The sequence below is a fragment of the Balaenoptera physalus genome (assembly GCF_965194825.1).
Source record: "Balaenoptera physalus genome assembly, chromosome: 19".
In the NCBI taxonomy this organism is placed as follows: domain Eukaryota; kingdom Metazoa; phylum Chordata; class Mammalia; order Artiodactyla; family Balaenopteridae; genus Balaenoptera; species Balaenoptera physalus.
The window spans coordinates 37,672,893-37,692,256 of NC_138900.1; the positions used below are offsets into that span (position 1 = coordinate 37,672,893).

A 19,364-nucleotide genomic window follows, 5' to 3' on the forward strand; every position below is an offset into this window, starting at 1 on the left:
TCTCGGCATCCAAAAACCAATTAAGCAGGTTACTTGGAAGTATTTCTAAAAACAGCAGCACAGTGGAAATAGACTTGACAGGTGAGCAGATGGGAGGACCATCAACTCAAATTTATTTCACAGCTTACAACGCAAATGAGCATTCCAAAGTCAGAACAGCTGGCCTTCTATTCTGTAAGCCACTGTCCTTTGCTTTGCTCATCTCTCAAGAGTAGGAACGGATTATGCTCCAATGGAAGTCTGTCCATCGGTCTTTGACTTTGCAGGGGAAAATCCTTTGTAGAAAACTAGCTCTTGATGTAAATCAGATTTCTCTGTAGTGTCTGCTTCTTTCATGGGTTATGAAGTTTCTGGATTCTAGAAATCAATGGGGTTGGCCACTTAGCCTTCATTTCCATAACTGTATTCATTACCTCTGTGACTACTGTTATCTGATTCTGAGTAAATGGAATTTAACCAAGTAATCAAAAAGCAAAAATCTTCAGGTTTACAAGAAGAAACATTTTTTAAAATGTTATAGTGCATCTGAAAATCACAGCTGCCTTGAATTTCTGATTGTAAGTTATTCTGGAATCTTTCTGAAGTTTGAGACTGTCCCGTGCAAACTTTGCTTAAGTTTCAAGCAACAGGGAAGTCACGAAATTTGGAAAGGGTTATCTTTTGTCAATCATGGTCCTTTGTGGGGTACTGTGCTGACGGAGGATGGAGGAGAGACCGTATTCTATGGCTGAAAGGAGGGCTTGATACTACCCAGTGGGGATTTTGTTCCAATAATTGCATCAAATTGGACCTTCTGCCACGTTGCAGGTATAGCATTAATATTACTCATTAAGTCATATGCCTGTAGGCTTCCCTCCCAATGGCAGAGGCACTGGCAGAATATATTTTCTTCCAAAGTGTTTGTTTTCATTGTTGCCCTTTAAAAATAATGAGTTCATTCTATTCCCTTGCAAGGAAAGTTACTCTAGACTGCTTTGAAATTGTATATCTTTTGTTGAGCACCTTTCTGCAGTGGTTCCATAGCTTTGTGTGCTGGGGAACCCAACCCGGCCTCTCTTAAAACTCCCAACCAAGCTGCCTCAGACTTGATTCATATAATCGTCCAGCCGATTTGACCTTTATATTGTTACCCTTGGCCAGGTAGAAGTCATGCAAGTTTCAGATGACCCTATCATGTGACCAGAGATCAAAGGTCAGCAGCTCCTAAATGTTCAGCTGTCAAGGTAGCCCATTCATCACTCTCATTATGTAACTGACAAGCTGACAAATGAACCTGGGGATAAAATTGTTCTCAACTCTTTACCTCCTGGATTTACACCCCCGTGTTGGGCCAAGCAGTCTCCAATGTTAAGTGGTTCCACGGGCCTGCTGGAGTCCCTGAAGTAGGGGGAGGGACTCCAGGAGGCCTGTTCTCTGTGCCAGACCTTGTGAAGTCACCAGTTACCTACTTAGGGAGCCAAGTTGCAGGTCTACAAGAACTGACCCTGAGCCTGGTATCCTCTGAAATGGAGGTGAGTTTAATGTGAGTCCTCTGTGGACCCAAAGACACCCACGTGTCCCCCCCAACCCACATACCACCTTCAGCATCTTTGTGGTCCTTTGTGGTAGGTTAAGATGGTGAATGTTTTCACAAACTGGCTCAGTCTGAAGAGTCACATGTGAAAATTCACATGGACAGGACCCTCCTCCCGGGAGTCTAGCTTGGGGCTAGGTGCCTTTGGAAAACTGTTTATAACCAGGACCCAAACTGATTCTCTTGGTGTCTATATTTTGGAACAGTACGAAGAGCTTGAGATTAGGAATCAGACAATTTTGCCAAACCCTGACTCTATCCTTTCTTTACCTGTGAAATCTTGGACAAGTTATTTAATCTTCTGGACCTCCATTTTCCATTTGAGGACATACGTTTAATTAGAAAACTTATACAGTGCCTGACACTTAGTAGATATGTTGGGCTATTTTTAATGTTTCTATCAGCATTATTACTATTCCTTTGGTCTGAGAGGAGATGTCATCAGGGAAGCATTGGCATGAGATAGAATTGCTTTATAGTATCTCCCATAGCAACAAAAACCTCTGAAAAACTTATAAGGGCAGAACAGTAAGGAGATGTGAGGATTACACAGTATAATTACGCAGGTTGGGAAGAAACCCAAAAGAAGGCAGCAGTTAGTACAGTAGAAGGGAAAAGGGCATGGCATCCCCCTGGACCCCGAAAGAAAGAACAGAGATGCCTGTAAGCCATTCTGTTACCAAAAAGTGTCCCTGATTTTTATACCAGTAAGAGGTCTTGTGACCTTGTCTCTTCATCTCTTGACCCCTTGGAGGTACTATCTGAGCACCTTACCCCTCACCCCAGGGGCCTCTCTTCTCTGGTGGAGCCTTTGCCACAGGTCAGAGGAGCTCTTAGCAGTGATCTGGAGTGGGACAAAGCCCTGGTTCCATATGCCAGGAGGACAGGGAACCCTGGTCACAGGAAATTTCTTCTTGGATCCCAAGTAGGAACTCTGAATGTTCATTTTCCTTAAACAAAACCAGACACCCTGCTGCTCATGGCTACTGGGCTATATAATATATTAATATTATATTTCAGAGAAATTATAGGTAATATTGGTGTTGAGGAGAAGAATTAGGAGCGATGAGAACCATTATTTACATGGAAAATGGTGAGTTCCAAACAAATGTGGAGAGCACAGCTATTTGCAGCAGCTGGGCGTGGCCTGGGCTATTCTCTGTGCTACTCCCTTCTCCTCCCAATGAGGGAACAGTATAGGTTCACAGTAGGTACGCCCTAAGCGTGCTGATTGATTGACTGAGATCTAGACAGCAGGGTTTATCCGTACTGAACAGCACAATGATTTCTTGCAAAATCGCTGGTTATCCAGATGGCTGAATGGCATTATCCTGGTATTCAAAAGCATTTGGGGGATATTTGGCTTTTAGAGCAGCTAAGCACGCTCTTCTATCAGGCTTCTCCCTTCTTCCCTGAAATGTGAAGCCAAAAGTAGATTTTTAAATAACCAGAAGTTAAGTCAAGATTCTCACGTGGTCATGGCTGAAAAAATACTACCTGCTAAAAAGGTATATTGACCCACCCCACCCCCCCAAAAAAAAGCTGACCCATGGGCCAAAGTGTGGCTTTTCCTCACTCTGATGTGTGTTGACTTTACTGATCTGAGAACATTAACGTGTGAGTCAGAGGCAAGAGGTTAAAAGCCTTTCAAAGAGAAAGTGAGAGTGTCCTTTGTTGGAACTCACTCAGGAGTTGGTTCTGCTTAGTGATTCTGCAGTAGGTAAACTGAGTTATACAAATCAAACAAGCTGATCTCATACAACCACCTTAGTCAGAGTAGACCATCGTGATTCGTATGACAGGGCAGCTCTTTCTTTGTCGCGTTGTCCACAGAGCCATGATGGCAGTAACACAAAGTCCAAGAAGACAAATTATAAATTCATTCACTCACTCTTCTCTTTTCAAAGCATTTAGAGTCTCAAGGGTAGATGATTATAAACAGGTCTGCATGCTCGCCTCACCTCTAAGACAGATGATTTGGAACAAAGCCTGGTGAGACCATGAAAATCAGAACAATGGAGTGGCCTCTTACTCAAAGTGAGATTTGAAATGTGTTGTTTTTTTTTTTTTTAATAAATTTATTTATTTATTTATTTATTTATTTATTTATTTATTTTGGCTGTGTTGGGTATTCGTTTCTGTGCGAGGGCTTTCTCCAGCTGTGGCGAGCGGGGGCCACTCTTCATCGCGGTGCGCAGGCCTCTCACTGTCACGGCCTCTCCCGTTGCAGAGCACAGGCTCCAGATGCGCAGGCTCAGTAGTTGTGGCTCACGGGCCTAGTTGCTCTGCGGCATGTGGGATCTTCCCAGACCAGGGCTTGAACCCGTGTCCCCTGCTTTGGCAGGCAGATTCTTAACCATTGCGACACCAGGGAAGCCCCTGAAATGTGTTCTTTAATGTAGACATCATGGAGAGTCAAAATTATTCATGGAATCCCTTCAATGGTACATAAAGTACTATTAGGGAGTTAGATCCCGTGTTATATGAAAAAATACTTCTCTTTTTTTTTTTTTAATAAATTTATTTATTTTTGGCTGCGTTGTGTCTTCGTTGCTCGCGCGTGTTTTCTCTAGCTGTGGCGAGCGGGGGCTACTCTTCGTTGCGGTGCACGGGCTTCTTGTTGCGGAGCACAGGCTCTAGGCGCGTGGGCTTCAGTAGTTGTGGCACACGGGCGTAGTTGCTCTGTGGCATGTGGGATTTTCCTGGACCAGGGCTCGAACTCATGTCTCCTGCATTGGCAGTCAGATCCTTAACCACTGTGCCACCAGGGAAGCCCCAGTACTTCTGTTTTAAACACTGGAATAATTCTGTGTGGCAAGATGCTGCGATTCTACTGGGCCCAGAGAAACTAAGAACGGAGAACATGCAGGTCCCACGTTGGTCTCGAGCTCCCTCCAAAGCATAGAAGGCCGTTGAGATCGTTGCCCCTTTACATCATTATTTCCCACTTTTTTCATGCTGGTCCTGGCAGTTGTGTTTTGCAGGTTAAATGTAGGTTTGATGTGATATCACATCAGGGTTTTCTACTTGAGTGAAGCCTCTTAAGCCTTGGTGCTGGTTTACATTGTTTGAGGGAATGTATTGTGATGTGGCTGATACCCTAAAACAGCCTTCTGTTTGACATGAGCCAGGATGACAGTCAACTCCTCACTGTAAATGAAAATTCCAGAAAAAAACTCTGACTTGGAGAAGACTGGATATTTTCTGATGAAGTTGTGAGTCTAAATTGCTCTAGTCTTTTGGGACTTTCCTGGCAGTCCAGTGGTTAAGACTTCGCCTTCCAATGCAGGGAGTGTGGGTTCGATCCCTGGTCAGGGAACTAAGATCCCACATGCCTCGTGGCCAAAAAACCAAAACATAAAAAACAGAAGCAATATTGTAACAAATTCAATAAAGACTTTTAAAACGGTCCACATCAAAAAAAAAAAAAAATCTTAAAAAGAAAGTGTGATGTCTTTCACACATTTTTTTTTAATGCATTCTTTTTAAGGGCTATGTGATATTTCATTATCTGGATGCACATAGTTTATTCTTTTTTTTTTCACACTTATTTTTAAGCATTACAAGCCCCCGGCCAACGTTGCCTAATCCGCTGTGTTTTAAAAATAGGACTTGTGTCACATAGGAAAGGGCTACATTTGTGCAGTAGTCTACATATTTTAAAGGGCTTTTATATACATTATTTAATTTTTATCTTCACAAAGTCCAGTGAAGCAGGGAAACATGAACTTCGTGTAACAGTTGAGGAAACTAAGAGGTTGAGAGATTTTTCTCAGGGTCACTCCAGGAATACAGTTGACCCTTGAGTAAATTTGAACTAAGAAGGTCCCCTTATACATGGGTTTTTTTTCAGTAAATATACAGTCAGCCCTCTGTATCTGTGGATGCAGAACCCAAGGATACGGAGGGCCAACTGGACTGGATTTGAGCATCCATGGATTTTGGTATGCAAGCGGGGGGTCCTGGAACGAGTCCCCTGAAAATACTGGAGGATGACTGTATAATTAGAAGTAGTTTATGCTCTTAAAAGCTGGAGATGTATCTTTTACTTCCATAGATGATAGATGCGTATGCTATGAGAACCTCAGAGTCATTAGAATGAAGAGAAAGTTTTGTCAGTCATTTGCTGTAATTATTGTCACAGGAACATGAAAACAAAAAAAGCATTTTGCTCCTTTCTTTCCCCGGAAATGGTTTGGAATCTCCTGAATATCTACGTTTGGCAAGAAGAGCTAAGTAATCAGGGGATAGCACCCATTTTGGTCCAAATGGGAATCCATGAGAAAGATGGAATGTGGTGGAAAGGACAGCCAGCCAGATGTCCAGGGTCTGCCCAGCCCCCGCTCTCCCACCTGCCATTGGATTAACCTGGGGTAAGGTAGCCCTCACGTCAAATGTGGTTCAGATACCTACCTCCCCGTCTCTCTCAGGTTATTGTGAAACTTGAATAAATCAGTGCTGCATATTAAGATTCTTCGGGACGCTTAAACAATATACAGAATGTACTAATTTTAATCAGGAGTTACTCTCTTCTTTCACATTAAAGAATTCTCTCTTAGGAGTTCGTTTTTCTTGTCTCCTCAATGGCCTGCGCTTGGTAATATTTCTCCATCAAGTTCTAGTTTTTTGTACTTTTTTTTTTTTTAACGCTTGTTTATCCCAATGAATCTTTTAGCAGGAACCATTTCTCCCGAAATCTTTATCATTTTCATCAAGAGTAATGGAAATGTTACCTGTCCTTCTTTATTTGTTGCAAAATTTAGGGACGAGGAGGAAGACCGGACATGTTTTCTTAAAATCAATGGCCAGCACATTACTGTAAAACCTATTGATTAAAAACACAAAGTATAATGTTACTCATTTAGTCTGTGAAGTGATGCAATAAGGGAAGAAATTTATTCTCTGGCTCTTGCATTAACCTTTTATTGACTGCTTGCATACCCATAATTAACACACACTTTAGCTAAAGTGGTTAATTTCAGCATGGCGACCAGTGTTCACTAATGTAGCCGCGGTCCTCATCCTCCAAATGTTAAGTGTAGCCCTGGGGGAATCAGCAGGCAGTGGGGCCCTGCGTGAGTTACACCTGGGAGAGGAGAGATGGGGAACCTCTGGACAGTCGGCTGACAGGCCAGCCAACGTGACACCGTTCAGCTGCTTCCTGTTACGTCACTAGGTCATTCAGGGAGAACCATTCCTAAGTAGCAAGAGTTTTGAGGGTAGCTATAGAGTCCTTTGAATTGAAATAGTGTGAATTTGGGAGGGAGAGAGATGAAGCATATATTATTTTCCATTGCGCCCCTTGCAATGCTGCATAAAAGGAGCAGGGTTTTCTGAGTAGATCTGAGTTTATTTGTTAACCCTTTAGGATGGGAGTAGAGAGCACAAAGTTGAAAGGGGAAACTGTAACTTTCTTACTGTTTAGCTGAGTTTCTTACTGTTTGTCTGGGTTCAGAATGATCTGCTATCCTTGATAAGGAAATTTTTAGGGAAATTTTTTTAACTTTCTTTAGAAAGGTCATCCAGCTCTGGTCATTAAAACTGGCTTATTTTTGCGCAAAGGCCAGTGTGGGTGACACCAGCGCACTCTTGTTTTCTGGGTAGAAATTTGTGCCCAGTGGAAATATTATTCGAATCAAAAACAAAAGCCAGGGATTTCATGCTTTCAACTCAAGTGATCTCTGCACACACTGTACTGTATCAACAGTGTCTCAGTTTGGAGAGAGGACTATCAACATGCACTTGGCAGGCAGGGCCATGGCAGTGGATGTTGTAGAAGGCAGGAGGTCACTGAGGGGTGGGATGCGTGGCCAGCATATCAGCCAGGACTCTTTGGGTTGCAAGTGACAGAAAAACCTAACTCAAACAGTAACAAGCTCATGCAACTGAAAAAGTCTAAGCATACCTAGCTTCAGGTGAGACTCAATCCAGCTACTCCAACCATATCACCCAGGACCCAGCCCCTTGCTGCATGGTAGCAAAATGACTATGGTGGTTCCAGATCACACATCCTAATAGTTCACAGGCCAGGAGATAAGGAAATCTTTTCCCTTAGTTCCCAGACCAGTCCTTTGATTTACTCTCTCAATCTTGCCCTGGAGTGGGTCACGCGCCTCCCCTAACCTACTCCCTGTGGCTGGGAGAGTAGGATGCGCTGATTAGATTAAACTAGTCAAGGCTCTCCCCTGGCTGCAGAGGTGGAGCCAATCAGACTCAAACCACATGACCAAGCATAGGGATGGGACGGATTCCCCACAGGAAACTTAGCATCTTCTTTATGGGAAACTTGGGAAAAAGACACAAGACAGCCAGTGTCCACCACCGTCAGGATTCCTAAAACATTTCCTAAGAGAACTCAGGGCCCCTTGATTTTACGAGAACTACAGAGTATGCGTGCTGAGAAACAATCCAACTTTATTTCCTAGAAACGCCAAGTCAATCTGAAACAACTGCCGCTCAGACAGTCCAACGACAGCACCTTTTATGAATTCTGGATCTTCGGGAACAACTGCTAAGTCTTTCTGAATCTGAGCATTTTAACCTGTCACTGGAGAGTTGTAGCAGCTTCAATACATAAGCCTCAGCGTCCTGGAATGTCACATTGTGATAGGATCCAGCAGCGGCTCAATCTGATTCAAGCCAGAAAGAGCCGCTTCTGGATCTCCAGAGCTTCCCCCAGGCCAGAGGCCACCCAGTCAGTTAGCTGGAGGGAGGGGACAGTCACAGGTACCATAGGCAGCCCTCTTGTTGGCATCTCCCATTGTCACTGGTACTCGTAGTAGAAGTAACAATAGCAACAATAGTATTTAATAATTATTGAGGGCTTACTATGTGCCAGGCACTGTGCTAAGTATTTCACATGTATTAATCCATTTAACCTCCACAGCAAGCCCATAAGTAATGTACTATCATCATCACCATCATCAGTATTCCCACATGACAAGTAAGAAACTGAGGCTTGGTGAGGTTAAGAAGCTTGCCCAAGATGTCATGCCCCAGGGAAGCAGCAGCTCCTGGTGTCCAGAGAACGTCTTTACCACTGTGCTTCTGCATCTTAGGAAATTAAGATGGAAGAGAGGCAGAATGAGTGAATTGAGCAGGAGAAATTGAAACCCAAAGGGAGATACGCCTTCAAGTCATTCTCAAGCCTTGTCTTTTTCAGTCCCACCATCCGGCATGATGTTGAATTGGACAATGTGCTTTGAGTTGGGGGCGACTGTCCTTCCTCGCAGGTGAATACATTACCTCAACAGCAAGCCCTCCGTGGGGTGCAGTCGTGACCATTGAGAAACTGGCGAGGAGCGCTGGGCATTAAAGGAAGAGTTTTAAAGTGATCTTGAAAGATCTGAATTAAGGCCCTGAAGAGACCACACAAGGGGTTCTAGCTCTAGCCCAGAGGGAAACAGTGGGTGGGTACGCACAGCTCCTAGCCTCTCAGGGCCGGCATGAGAAGGAGATAGTACCCACACCAGCTGGTCCTTCCATGGGAAGAACAGTAGGAAAATCAGAGCAACTTCACCCAAAACAAAACTGGGTGGGCTTGGGAAGCTTGTACAATACAAGTGTAAGCAAACTTCTGCAGCAGGTGTTAACGTTTTTAATACTTTCTCAAAATGAGGGGGCAGAACCCACTGACAGGTGAAAAAGCATCTCTGTTGACTTTTGACAAACCTTATGCTATTCGAGGTACATCAACACTTATCACAGCCCTTTAATCTGCCAACCAGGGTAGTGTGTGCACAGATCATTTACCCGCCGTGAGATGGAAATGCTCAGTTTGGAATAACTCTCCCTACCTGGTAAATTGAGCCTTACCCTCTGATTCTGAGGCAGAGAGAAAGAACAATTTAAAAAGCTTTGCAGAGTTCCTTTGTAATTAGTCGCAGCTTCCCTTGAATATGAATTTCCCGCAGCCCTTTCACGTGATGTAGAGACTGTCTCTAGAACTGCGGAGATCCAGCCACTGCGGTGAGTGGCAACGTCTCAAACACCTATTATTATTAAGTAGTCTGCAGAACGCGCCTCTCTTCTTCAGTTTCGTGTGGGCTTATCAGTGCAAACAGTTTAATATTTATGCTAAGAGGATTGTCAAAAGCAGCTTCTGTTACTTTAATTCTTGTTTTAAATAAATAATGAGAACATTTAAACACATTACTCTTCTTGGGGCCCTGAGGTCAGCTAATCTTATTATTTATGAAGTGATGTGCTACATAATAGTACTTAGTGCATGTTAACAGACGCTATTATCAGGGCCCGATGCGGAGAGCTGAAGATATATTGGAATGTTATGTGTAATGTACGATGGATTGAGTGCACAGGATGCCGGTATAGCAATTAACCACCCGAGAAAATAGGTGTAAAGTTGAAGTATGTTTTCCCGTGGGGATCCCCTCACCATTAATAATTCCCCAGAGGAGAAGATGTCCTTTAGTTAGGAGGCTTCTCGACCATCAGGCTTGGAAATAGGTCGAGGATGGTCCATTCTTTGATCTCTTCATCATAGTTAGTCCCACATGGAAGACAGAGGATGGGTAGGACCCCTTTTTAATTGATTTAGAGAACAGTGCCAAGAAGGTCGGGTGGGGTGGGGAAGGACCATGCAACTCTCCCAGATGTACTCAGAGTATTTCTGAGTACATCTCAGAAATACTCAGAGTATTTCTCTTTGGTGCATGCGCTGTCACCGCCACGTGCTCCAAGAGAGTAGAGAAATTGTTCGTTTCTTATTGCAATTTGTGTTTTCTTCTGTCTGATCCTCACTTTTCAGATACATAAAGCCAAAGCCACTGAGTTTTCCCAGACCAATTTCCAATAAGCTGTGGTCTCTCGGCAAGGTAGATGCCTGCCAGGGTGCGATGACGTCGCCCCAACTTTTTTCCTACGAGGCTATAATTTAGTTGCATATGATAATTAATTTCTCTACTATTGATGAATAATCCATTTAATAAAAACCGTGATTTAAGCGTTTTCCTTAGGGAGTCACTCTTGCTAGCCTCTTAATTTAATTTTGTGGAAGTTTTCTCCACCTATTCATCAGTGGAAATGATTATTAACCTCTATTTGCATATATCCTTATAAATCGGTCTCTCCTTGGAGTGCCTTTTCCTGAGCACAGCAGGCTGGGACACTTGTAAATCTCCGGGATCTCCAAAGTCAATCCCGGTCTGTAATATTGTTTAATCTATTCTTGGACGTTTTAATGCAGTAAATTCAATTTAATCTTTCCCAGTAATCTAGTAATACACGGAAATCCCACAAACATTTAAATCTGATAATGGCTTAATCACACACTTTAAATAACAGTCGAGATAATGAAAAAATAATTCACCATTTTAAAGGCAGAGTAACTGAATTTCCCCGATGATTGGCTCCTACAAAGCCATTAGAGGTAATACAAATCTGGGCATTGGAAAAAAAAAAAGAAGTTCCAGCACCATAAAGAACAATTCTTCCTTCTTATAAACACACCTGCTTTCTGCCGCCCAAACTCCCCCTTGTGTACCATCACGGCCATCAGAGCGGATCGTCATTGGGGCATTTGGCAAGGTCGCCCCAAGTTGCCCATGGGTTTGGGTCTTCCAGGCATTTCCTCCCAGGGAGTAACTGCCTGTTCTTAACTCTTTCAGGTGCCAGTCCCGAATTGCCCGAACTCTACCCGCGGATCAGAAGCCAGAATGCCGGCCGTATTGGGAAAAGGATGATCCTTCGATGCCTCTGCCGTTTGATCTCACAGATATCATTTCCGAAGTCAGGAGTCTGCTTCTGGAAGCCAAACCCTAGAGAAAGGGCACAAGTCTTAGGTAGAGGAACAAAGGCTGTTTCTGACTTCTCTCCTCCAACCTTGTCATGGGCTTAGGCAAGGGGATTATGGGTAGACTGGGCCTTGGGATTGTAGGCCCTGGGTCCCAGTTGGAAACAGCTAGGGAATGGAGCCCATGAATATTAAAATGTTTAAAAGTGACACAGTGTTATAGTGATTTGGTATTAAACAAGAACCTCCAACCCCCAAAGCTATTCCCCACTTGGATTTTTAATGTGAGCCATTCCACTCCCGAGGCCTGGGTAGCGACCAAGGTGAGCCTGGCCTGTGGCAAAACCTAACCTACTTTCCTCCTTCCCAAACCTTTGCAGAGACTCTGCAAGGGGATGACTCTCAGGTCATCTAGGGGAAGACCGAATTTAGAGACATTAAGCCCATTTTCTCACCACACCCTTTAGAGGCTTTGCTGTTCAGTATGGTAGCCACTAGGTAGATGGGACTCCTTAAATTTAAATTCCATTTTAATTGTAATTAAAAATTCAGTTCCTCAGTTGCACGAGCCACATTTCAAGTGCTTAGTAGCCATGTGTGGCTAGCTACTGCTGTATTGGACACAGAACATTTTCATCATTGTAGAAAGCCCTCCCAGACAGCACTTCTATCACAAGTTTGAGAGCGGGAGATTCTGTTTTCTCTGTAGCTGCTCTCCCCACAGGCGAAATAAATTAAAAGAGAAATGCCTCGTTGAAGAATAGCCTCTTTCCCTTCTCTAGGGCAGCCTAGGTTATGAGCCCTGTACTCTGCACATAAGAATGGAGCAGCGTTGAAGATTAAAATAAAGTTGACGTCCTGTCTTTAGGAAGTTTCCCTGATCTAATGAAAGAGACAAAGTCCTATTTACATTGCTTCCTGATTTTAGCCGGCATACTACATTTCTTTTTATAATTCCCCCATTCGCCCATAACGATGGGTAGACTTGAGGCTTGAAGAACCCTAGTGCCCATCCTGATGATGTTGGAGCACCAGAGAGACGATGAAGAGGTTAAAACTTGGGCTTTGGTTTTCGAGTGCCTGGATCTAAATGCCCAGTAGCTTGCGACTTTTGGTGTGTTACTGTGCCTCGGTTTTCTCATCTGTATAATGGGGATACTATAGGCACCAACTCATAAGGTGAAGATGAAATGAAATAACTTAGCTGCAGGCTTAGAACAATTTCTGACACATAGTTAAATACCCAGTAAATATTAGTAGTAGTATATGTCAGTAAGTGACCTGCTGTAGGCATTTTCCCCTCCCTTCCTCAATCTTGGTGCCAGTTTTGTCTTGTGATGCCATGAACCCACCTCTCCCTTTTGGGCCTGGCTCCCACCCTTTGGTGACCCTGGAAATCATGAGAATAGTTAGCCCCTCTCCCCAGCCTGTCACCTTCTTTGTAGTTGTTTGCAGTAGTTGGGAAGCTGAGGCGCTTTTTTGCCCCTTGAGAGGTGCGCTGAGAACCAGGCTCTCTCCCGCCAGCAGAATCTCACTGGTTCAAGGTATGGGCTTATTCACAGGGAGTCAACCCCAGGGAGTTCACGTCACACAAAGCAGGCGGGGTTTCCTCATCTTGAGACTCTTAGTAGACATTGGATGAATTCCCTGATGTCTTTAAGCCTCAGTCTCCCCGTCAGTAAACGATGAAGCGCTGCCTCTCAGGGTTGTGGGAGAGATTAAATGAAATCACGTAGGTAAGGAGTGCAGGGCACGCAGAAGTCACCGACGGGGCGGCCTCGGGACCATCTAGCCTAGTGTTTTATTTCACCCCCCCCCACCCAGTGTCTGTTCCTTGTCACTAGGTGCCAGTATTTAAAAATTGGGAGATTTCATGTAAACTAAAAATGTGTGCATCCTCTTCAGAATTCAGAGCATCTGGCAGCCCTAGGCCTCCATCCTGGCATGGCAAAGAGCTAGGTAGCGTCCTCTCAGGCAGGGCGTGAACCCTCTGTGGCCCCCGTTGCTCCCAATTACCATTTATTGTGAACCTGACTGGCGTTACGCCTTCGTGTCGGCACCCTCCAAACCTGCTTGCTTGCGTCCCTAGAGTAGAAATGAATAATAATGTTGAGTGCTTACCCCAATATATGTGTATTACCATCGAGCTATATTTGTGGACTGCTTGTACTAATAGGTCATGTACATAATAAAACATGCATAAACAATAAAAATACCGAAAGGATGAGATAAGAAACCAAGAGGGGTCCTGCTGTTTTCTCCTTGCACAGCAGCGGGTGGGCCTGCTTCCTTGGCCTGGGGGGCGCCCAGGTGGACGGAGTGATCAGAGTCCTGCAGGTGGGGGAAGAGCCAGGGCTTGGAGAAACCACTTCCAGGAGTGAATCCGAAAGGTGAGATCACATTTGCTCAGAAGAACTGGTGGCTTTCGCTAAGCATGAGCTCATTGTGTTTAAGGGTTACATACACTCTCTGGGGAAGTTTCAGGTGGGTAGAAGGAGGAAGGGCAAGAGACGATTTTTAAAAAAGGGGCTGCTGGGGACGCTGACACCTCGGTTCCTGCTCCTCCCCTGGGAACTAGTAAAGGACTTTCCCTGGGACACGGGCCATGTGGATGGTGGAGGAGAGGGAAGCTTTGCCCCTGGGACCACCTTGAGTCAGCGGTCCCCACTGCTTCCTGTAAGGCTTCCGCATCCCTCAGTCCCAGCTATCTTCAGAAAAGTGATCTGAGGAGATAGATCCCTTTGCACTAAGGTGCTACTGACTTCCCCTCCCACAAACCTTTCTTGACCGCCTACCGCAGCTCAGCAGCGTGGTGAGCCCTGGGCATCCAAGGACAGGTGCCTGCCTTCCAAGGGCTCCCGTGTACCTGCCCCCATGCCAGTGCTGGGGAATGTAGTGACCTGAAAGATATTTAACTCTGTAGTGGGGAGACAGGCAGTAAACCACCAAATAAATAATAAGATGGTTTCAGATCATCTGAAGTGCCAGAAAGGGAATCCACTGGGTGAGGGGACGGAGTGTAGCTGGGGACTGAGGAAGGGTGGCTTGGATTAGGAGGTCAGGGAATGAGGGTAACGGGGGAAGAGCTTCCCAAGAAAGAGAACAGCGGGGGACGAAGGCCCGAGGCTGGAAGGTGCTTAGAGTAGGATGTTCAGGAAGAAAAAGGACCACTATGGCCAAAGTAGAGAAACAGGGGAGAGGGAGGGAGATGCAGCTGGAGAGGAGGAGGACCAGCCTTCGGATTTGATGTCAAGCGCCCCAAGAAACACCGAGGGCTCTATGGGGGAGGGGTGGGAATAACTTGATGTGAGATTCTTTTGCTTTTAGATGATCGCTCTGGCTGCTGTCTGGATTCCAAAGGGTCTCAGTCCAAAGGCACTGCTTTCTAACTGGGAATTTCCCGCATCCTCGGGCCAGATCTTGAGATGGGGAAGATGTCCTGCCAGCCCCTCCGAGTGCATGAGGTGGTACCCCATCCTCCTTTTGCTTCACTCCAAGCAGCACCCACAGCTCTGCACCCACCTCACCTGCTTTCACGGGCAGCCTCAGCCCAGGGGAGTTCACTAGACAGAAGAGAGGGCGGGGTCATGGCATCGCTCGTGACACAATTTTAGTAATAAGCTTCCAAATCCGTCACTAAACGAATCGAGGGATGCTAGAAATGATATTCCATCGACCCTATTGAATGGACACTCCACATTCAGTAGGGTTTTTTTGTGTGTTTCGAGGGAAGGTATTTTTGAATGCAACTTTTTTTTTTTTCCCCTGCTCTAGTTAAGGCTGATTTTACCACTGGGCATATTGCATACATTTGGATCCATGCCACGCTAAATACTGTTTATTTTGGAGATCTGTCAGAGGCAAGCCCATGGAAGACAGGGGGATTCTTATTTGAAAAGGCAATTCTCATCCAAACAGATTGAGAAGGAGACGAGCAGTGCAGATTAAAATGCACTGAAGTGGTAATGCCGTTTATCCAGTTTGCCTTTGTTACTTTGTGATTAAATGGTATTTTTAATTAAGTTTCATTGGGAGCCATAGGTATCTCGGTGGTGAAATCAATTTGACAACCATAAAGGGGGAGGGAAGGCCCAAGAGCGTTGTAGTGATTGCGGCTGCAGGGAGAGCCGGGCAGCTTTAGGAGGCTGGGGCAGGGAAGGGGAGAGGCCAGAGAGGCGGCGGGGGATGACGTCCTGCATGATGGCCAGGGTGTCCGTGTCTGCTGCTGCTTCTGGGGAGCCGATTGCAGGGACTGTCAGGAAGAGGGATACACCCGGCGCTCTCGCTTACCCAGGAGACCCCAGTAGATTCCCAGTCTGCCGGGGAACTCCAGGAAAGGTCCAAAGGGTCTGTTTCTCGTTTCTCCCTTATTAACAAGGAGAAAGGGTGAGCGCCCCCAGACCCCGTGCTGCAGCCTGGAAGGACCAGACCTCACCCCAGCCTGGCTCCCGAACAGGGCTGCCACACCATCCTTCATCCCGTCAGCCCCTGTTCTCACGGGACAGCGCCCCTTCCTTTCTCCCAGGACCCTGTCAAGGCAACACGATCGATCGATTGACCTTCCAGGTATCAGGCCCAAATCCTCCTCCCACGATTGAAAACTAGTCCCCTCGGCACCCCTGCTCTATCTATCCTATCACCATCGATCAGGTTTTCAGAATCTTCTGATTTCCTGGGTGGCAGGAGAGGCTTTTGGTTACAGAGTCCTGGTTCTGTATGTGATCCTAAGGCCAGCCTCCCTTTGAAGCCTTTGTTTTCTTGTCTGCAAAATGGAGATAATAGTAGTGTATCTACCACCTAAGGTTGTTGTGAAGATTAAATAGTTGATGTGTGTATAAAATGCCTCCAGCTGTGCCTGGCATATACCGGTCTTCAGTGAAATACCAGCTCTAATGATTATTATCCCAGTTTCCTGTGATAACAGTTGTAGCTTCATTACTCGGGCAAATCACTTGACCTCTCTGTGATTCAGTCTTTGTTTCTGTAACGCCTAGCTCGTTGGACTGTTCTGTCACCGCGATGATTCACATTGTGTCTCCTACTTAGTACCAGAACAATATGTTATCATCCCATTCTATCCCATTTGCTTCTCACAGCTTCCATTTTTCTCTCGGCAGATGGCGTGGACCTTTTTATAAATGAGATACTCTGAAAAATGATTCCTTCATACTCCCCATTACTACAACAGGATTAGGTCACCCTTTGCAATTTTAGATTTGCTTTAAAAATTCTTGCCGTCACCTTTTAATGGATGATCTGTGTTCAACAATTGTTTATTGACTCTGAATGTCTAAGTACCAGGGTCAGTCTATTTGCAGGGGAGGGAAGCATTAATTAACTCCCAGCATCCGATTCAGTGATTCTTTTCCAATGATGCAGTTTGTGACTTTGCTTGCATTTTCTTTTCATCAGTCCTGAAAGAATCGAGGTAAAATAGTTCCCCTGCACATGAGTGTCAAGCTAAATGGATAACAGCAGATACAGATCTGTTTGCCTGTCTGCACTTGCCTTTAGACAAAATTCATCAATTTTACAAAAGCTACTGACTAAACATGGCACCAGTACAAATAATCGCTTCTAGCATGAGGGTTTTCCCGTTGTTTTTAATCTGGTAAAGTGCTGAGGCTTCCTGCTGAGAGATGGGGAGTGCTGGCTCAGGACAGCACTGTGCCCCACAGATGGGGACCAAAAGGTCAAGGCCATTCTACGGGAAGTTTAGGAAAAGCCCGGTGGTTCCGGACCCTGTGTGCTCAGAGTAATCCCAACCCACTAGGTTAGTGACTGCCACCGGAAGCTGCTCCCCACTCTCATATTAAAGATTAAATAGACACCACAGATGAGCTGGCCTTTAGTGATGCCAGTTTCAAAGGTACCCGTGCTTGCCCTTCCCAGCGTCCCAGACAAGAGAGAGAGGGTCTGCAAGCTGCATGAAACTGACAGGAAATACGAGCGCTGTGAAGCCAGCACCTCTCCCGACGGCGACATTTGGAAGGACTTTGTAAACACCAAAGCCCTAGGCAAATCCAAGGAAGGAGGATTATTATTACTTATTTTGTGAGACCAGTTTCCTTTGGGTGCGCAATGGAAGAGTTTGCGTCCCTTTATCACTTCTGATCAGGCAAGGCCAGTCTGACCCTTAGTGACCTATGGCTCCCTTTTGAGGCCGCAACAAACAGCCAGAGCGTGGCTGCTCTTTTGCACAAGCAGAGTCTCAAAGAATATTGTTAAGTCCTCTTCTAAAATTTTTTCAGACACCACGCACCCCGCGGAAACACCTTTCCTGAGTCAAGGAACGTTCAGCCCTTGCTAAGGTAATCTTGGGGCCTCGGGACGCACGGATACAGGGAGCAGACTTTCATTTTTTTCTTTGCAAATCTGCCGTCCCCAACTGAAAACGCTTTTTATCCTTTCAAACAGGGAATTCAGATTTTCACTTTGGAGCAAGCGCAGTTAACCTACCAACCCCGGAGCCCTGAAAGGGCTGAGTCAATTTCTCAGGGCAGCTCCAACTCCTGCTCGTAACTCATCCAACACAGAAAACAGTACCTCTGGTCACCCTCCCGCCCCTGCCCCCAGCTCTTCAGACAGAGATTTCCAGTTGATTACGCCTTGATTAGAGTCGGGAAAGAAGCAAGCCAGGTATATAGGATTCCCATTGTCCTTCCCTCCTCTGCTCCCGACCAGGGTCAGGCTGAGAGGGGTCTCAGTGAACACTGAACAATCAAGCCCTGTTTACCATGGACGTTTAGTTTTCTTTTCTCCAAATCAAAACAGAGTTTAGTAGGCAGCGTATTTCATACATGCCTCTTGATCAATGGAATGATCTGTCAGAAGCCATTAAAGCCCCCATTAGCTTGAATGCATTCAAAGCTAAGCTATTGGATCATTTAAAGGCCGCGGTGATTGTTTTTAATATACTGTACATTGATTTCTCCCTGTGAGCGACAACATAAGTTTGAAACTAACTGTGTATGACTAAGGCTTCATTTACTGTCTCCAGTCCTCTGCAAAAAGCATGGTTTCACTTCGACCAGAAATGTCTGTGTATAGTTTTTAAAGAGATGCAGACCCCGGTAGATTTCCCAAGGTTTAGACTGGGTTGGGTTGGGTTTTTTTTCTTTTTTTCTCCCCAAGCTTTCTCCCATTTCTTTGTGCCCACTAAGTGAGCTGTGCGTGCAGAATGGGAGGGGCACCCCTGCCAAGGATCTCAAGTGGAAGGCGGTGTGGGAAATTTTCCTGAAAGCATGAAGCCCCAGTTGAAGCCAAAATCGAAGTGAATTTGACAGCCTTGGGCCGGCAAAAGCCTGTGTCCAGCACAAAGCAACAGAAGTGTGACTGTGTCGGGGCATCCTGGCTGGGGCATAGTTTGTTGAGTGGAAAGTGGAAGAGCCCGCCTTTGGCTGCCACATTGCCATCTCTTGGTAGGTTGACCCTTCTGTACCTTAGCCAAAATGGATTCTTCTAACAAACGCTCAGTGATTCCTTCCTAAATACCAGACTCTGTGCTAGGAGCACGAGGTTCTGTCCTCAAAGTCCCATTCTTAACCAGCATTTCTGGTCTCAGTCCCCTTGCTTATTTTAATACAGAGCCTGAGAATAAAAGAGTATTTTAGTCAAAGAAGCAATAGTTACCATATTTGCAAAGACATGTAGCCCAAAGAAAAGTTTTTGTACTTTGCACCCATTTTTACAGATGGGGCAATTAAAGCCTGGGTGAGAGAAATTAAGTTAGTTAAGACTTACAGAAATGGGTTTTCAAGTTTCTGGTATATCTTGAGGTTTGGGAAGAATATGAACATTCTTAAACCCACCTCCCAAATAAACCTGAAGTATGTGGAAGAAGAACGTGGTTCCACCTTCTTTACAAGTACAAGAATGGCCTACCCTTCCAGTTGCAGCCCAGAAAGGAGAAATTTTGTGAGTCTAGAAAACAGTTTATGTGCCATTAATTCTTTTTCTCTTGGGCCACAAAGGTCCACAAAATTTTGGTGATATGAACTACCCAAATAAGCCATTGGAATTTATGGTGCAGGATACTAA

The 19,364-nt window shown here is 45.2% G+C and overlaps 1 protein-coding gene across 4 annotated transcripts in view; it reads left to right on the top strand.

The window, feature by feature from the left end:
- Window positions 1-13,564, top strand: part of FTO (FTO alpha-ketoglutarate dependent dioxygenase) — a 371,417-nt gene extending 357,853 nt beyond the window's left edge. For 3 of the 4 annotated variants that reach the window (XM_082438911.1, XM_082438910.1, XM_082438908.1), the window contains one exon: window positions 11,200-13,564. In XM_082438911.1, coding sequence (XP_082295037.1) covers window positions 11,200-11,353 — 154 coding nt within the window. In that variant the 3' untranslated portion in view covers window positions 11,354-13,564. The remainder of the gene's footprint in view (window positions 1-11,199) is intronic. The other variant, XM_082438909.1, reaches the window with a different exon arrangement.
- The last annotated feature ends 5,800 nt before the right edge of the window (window positions 13,565-19,364 follow it).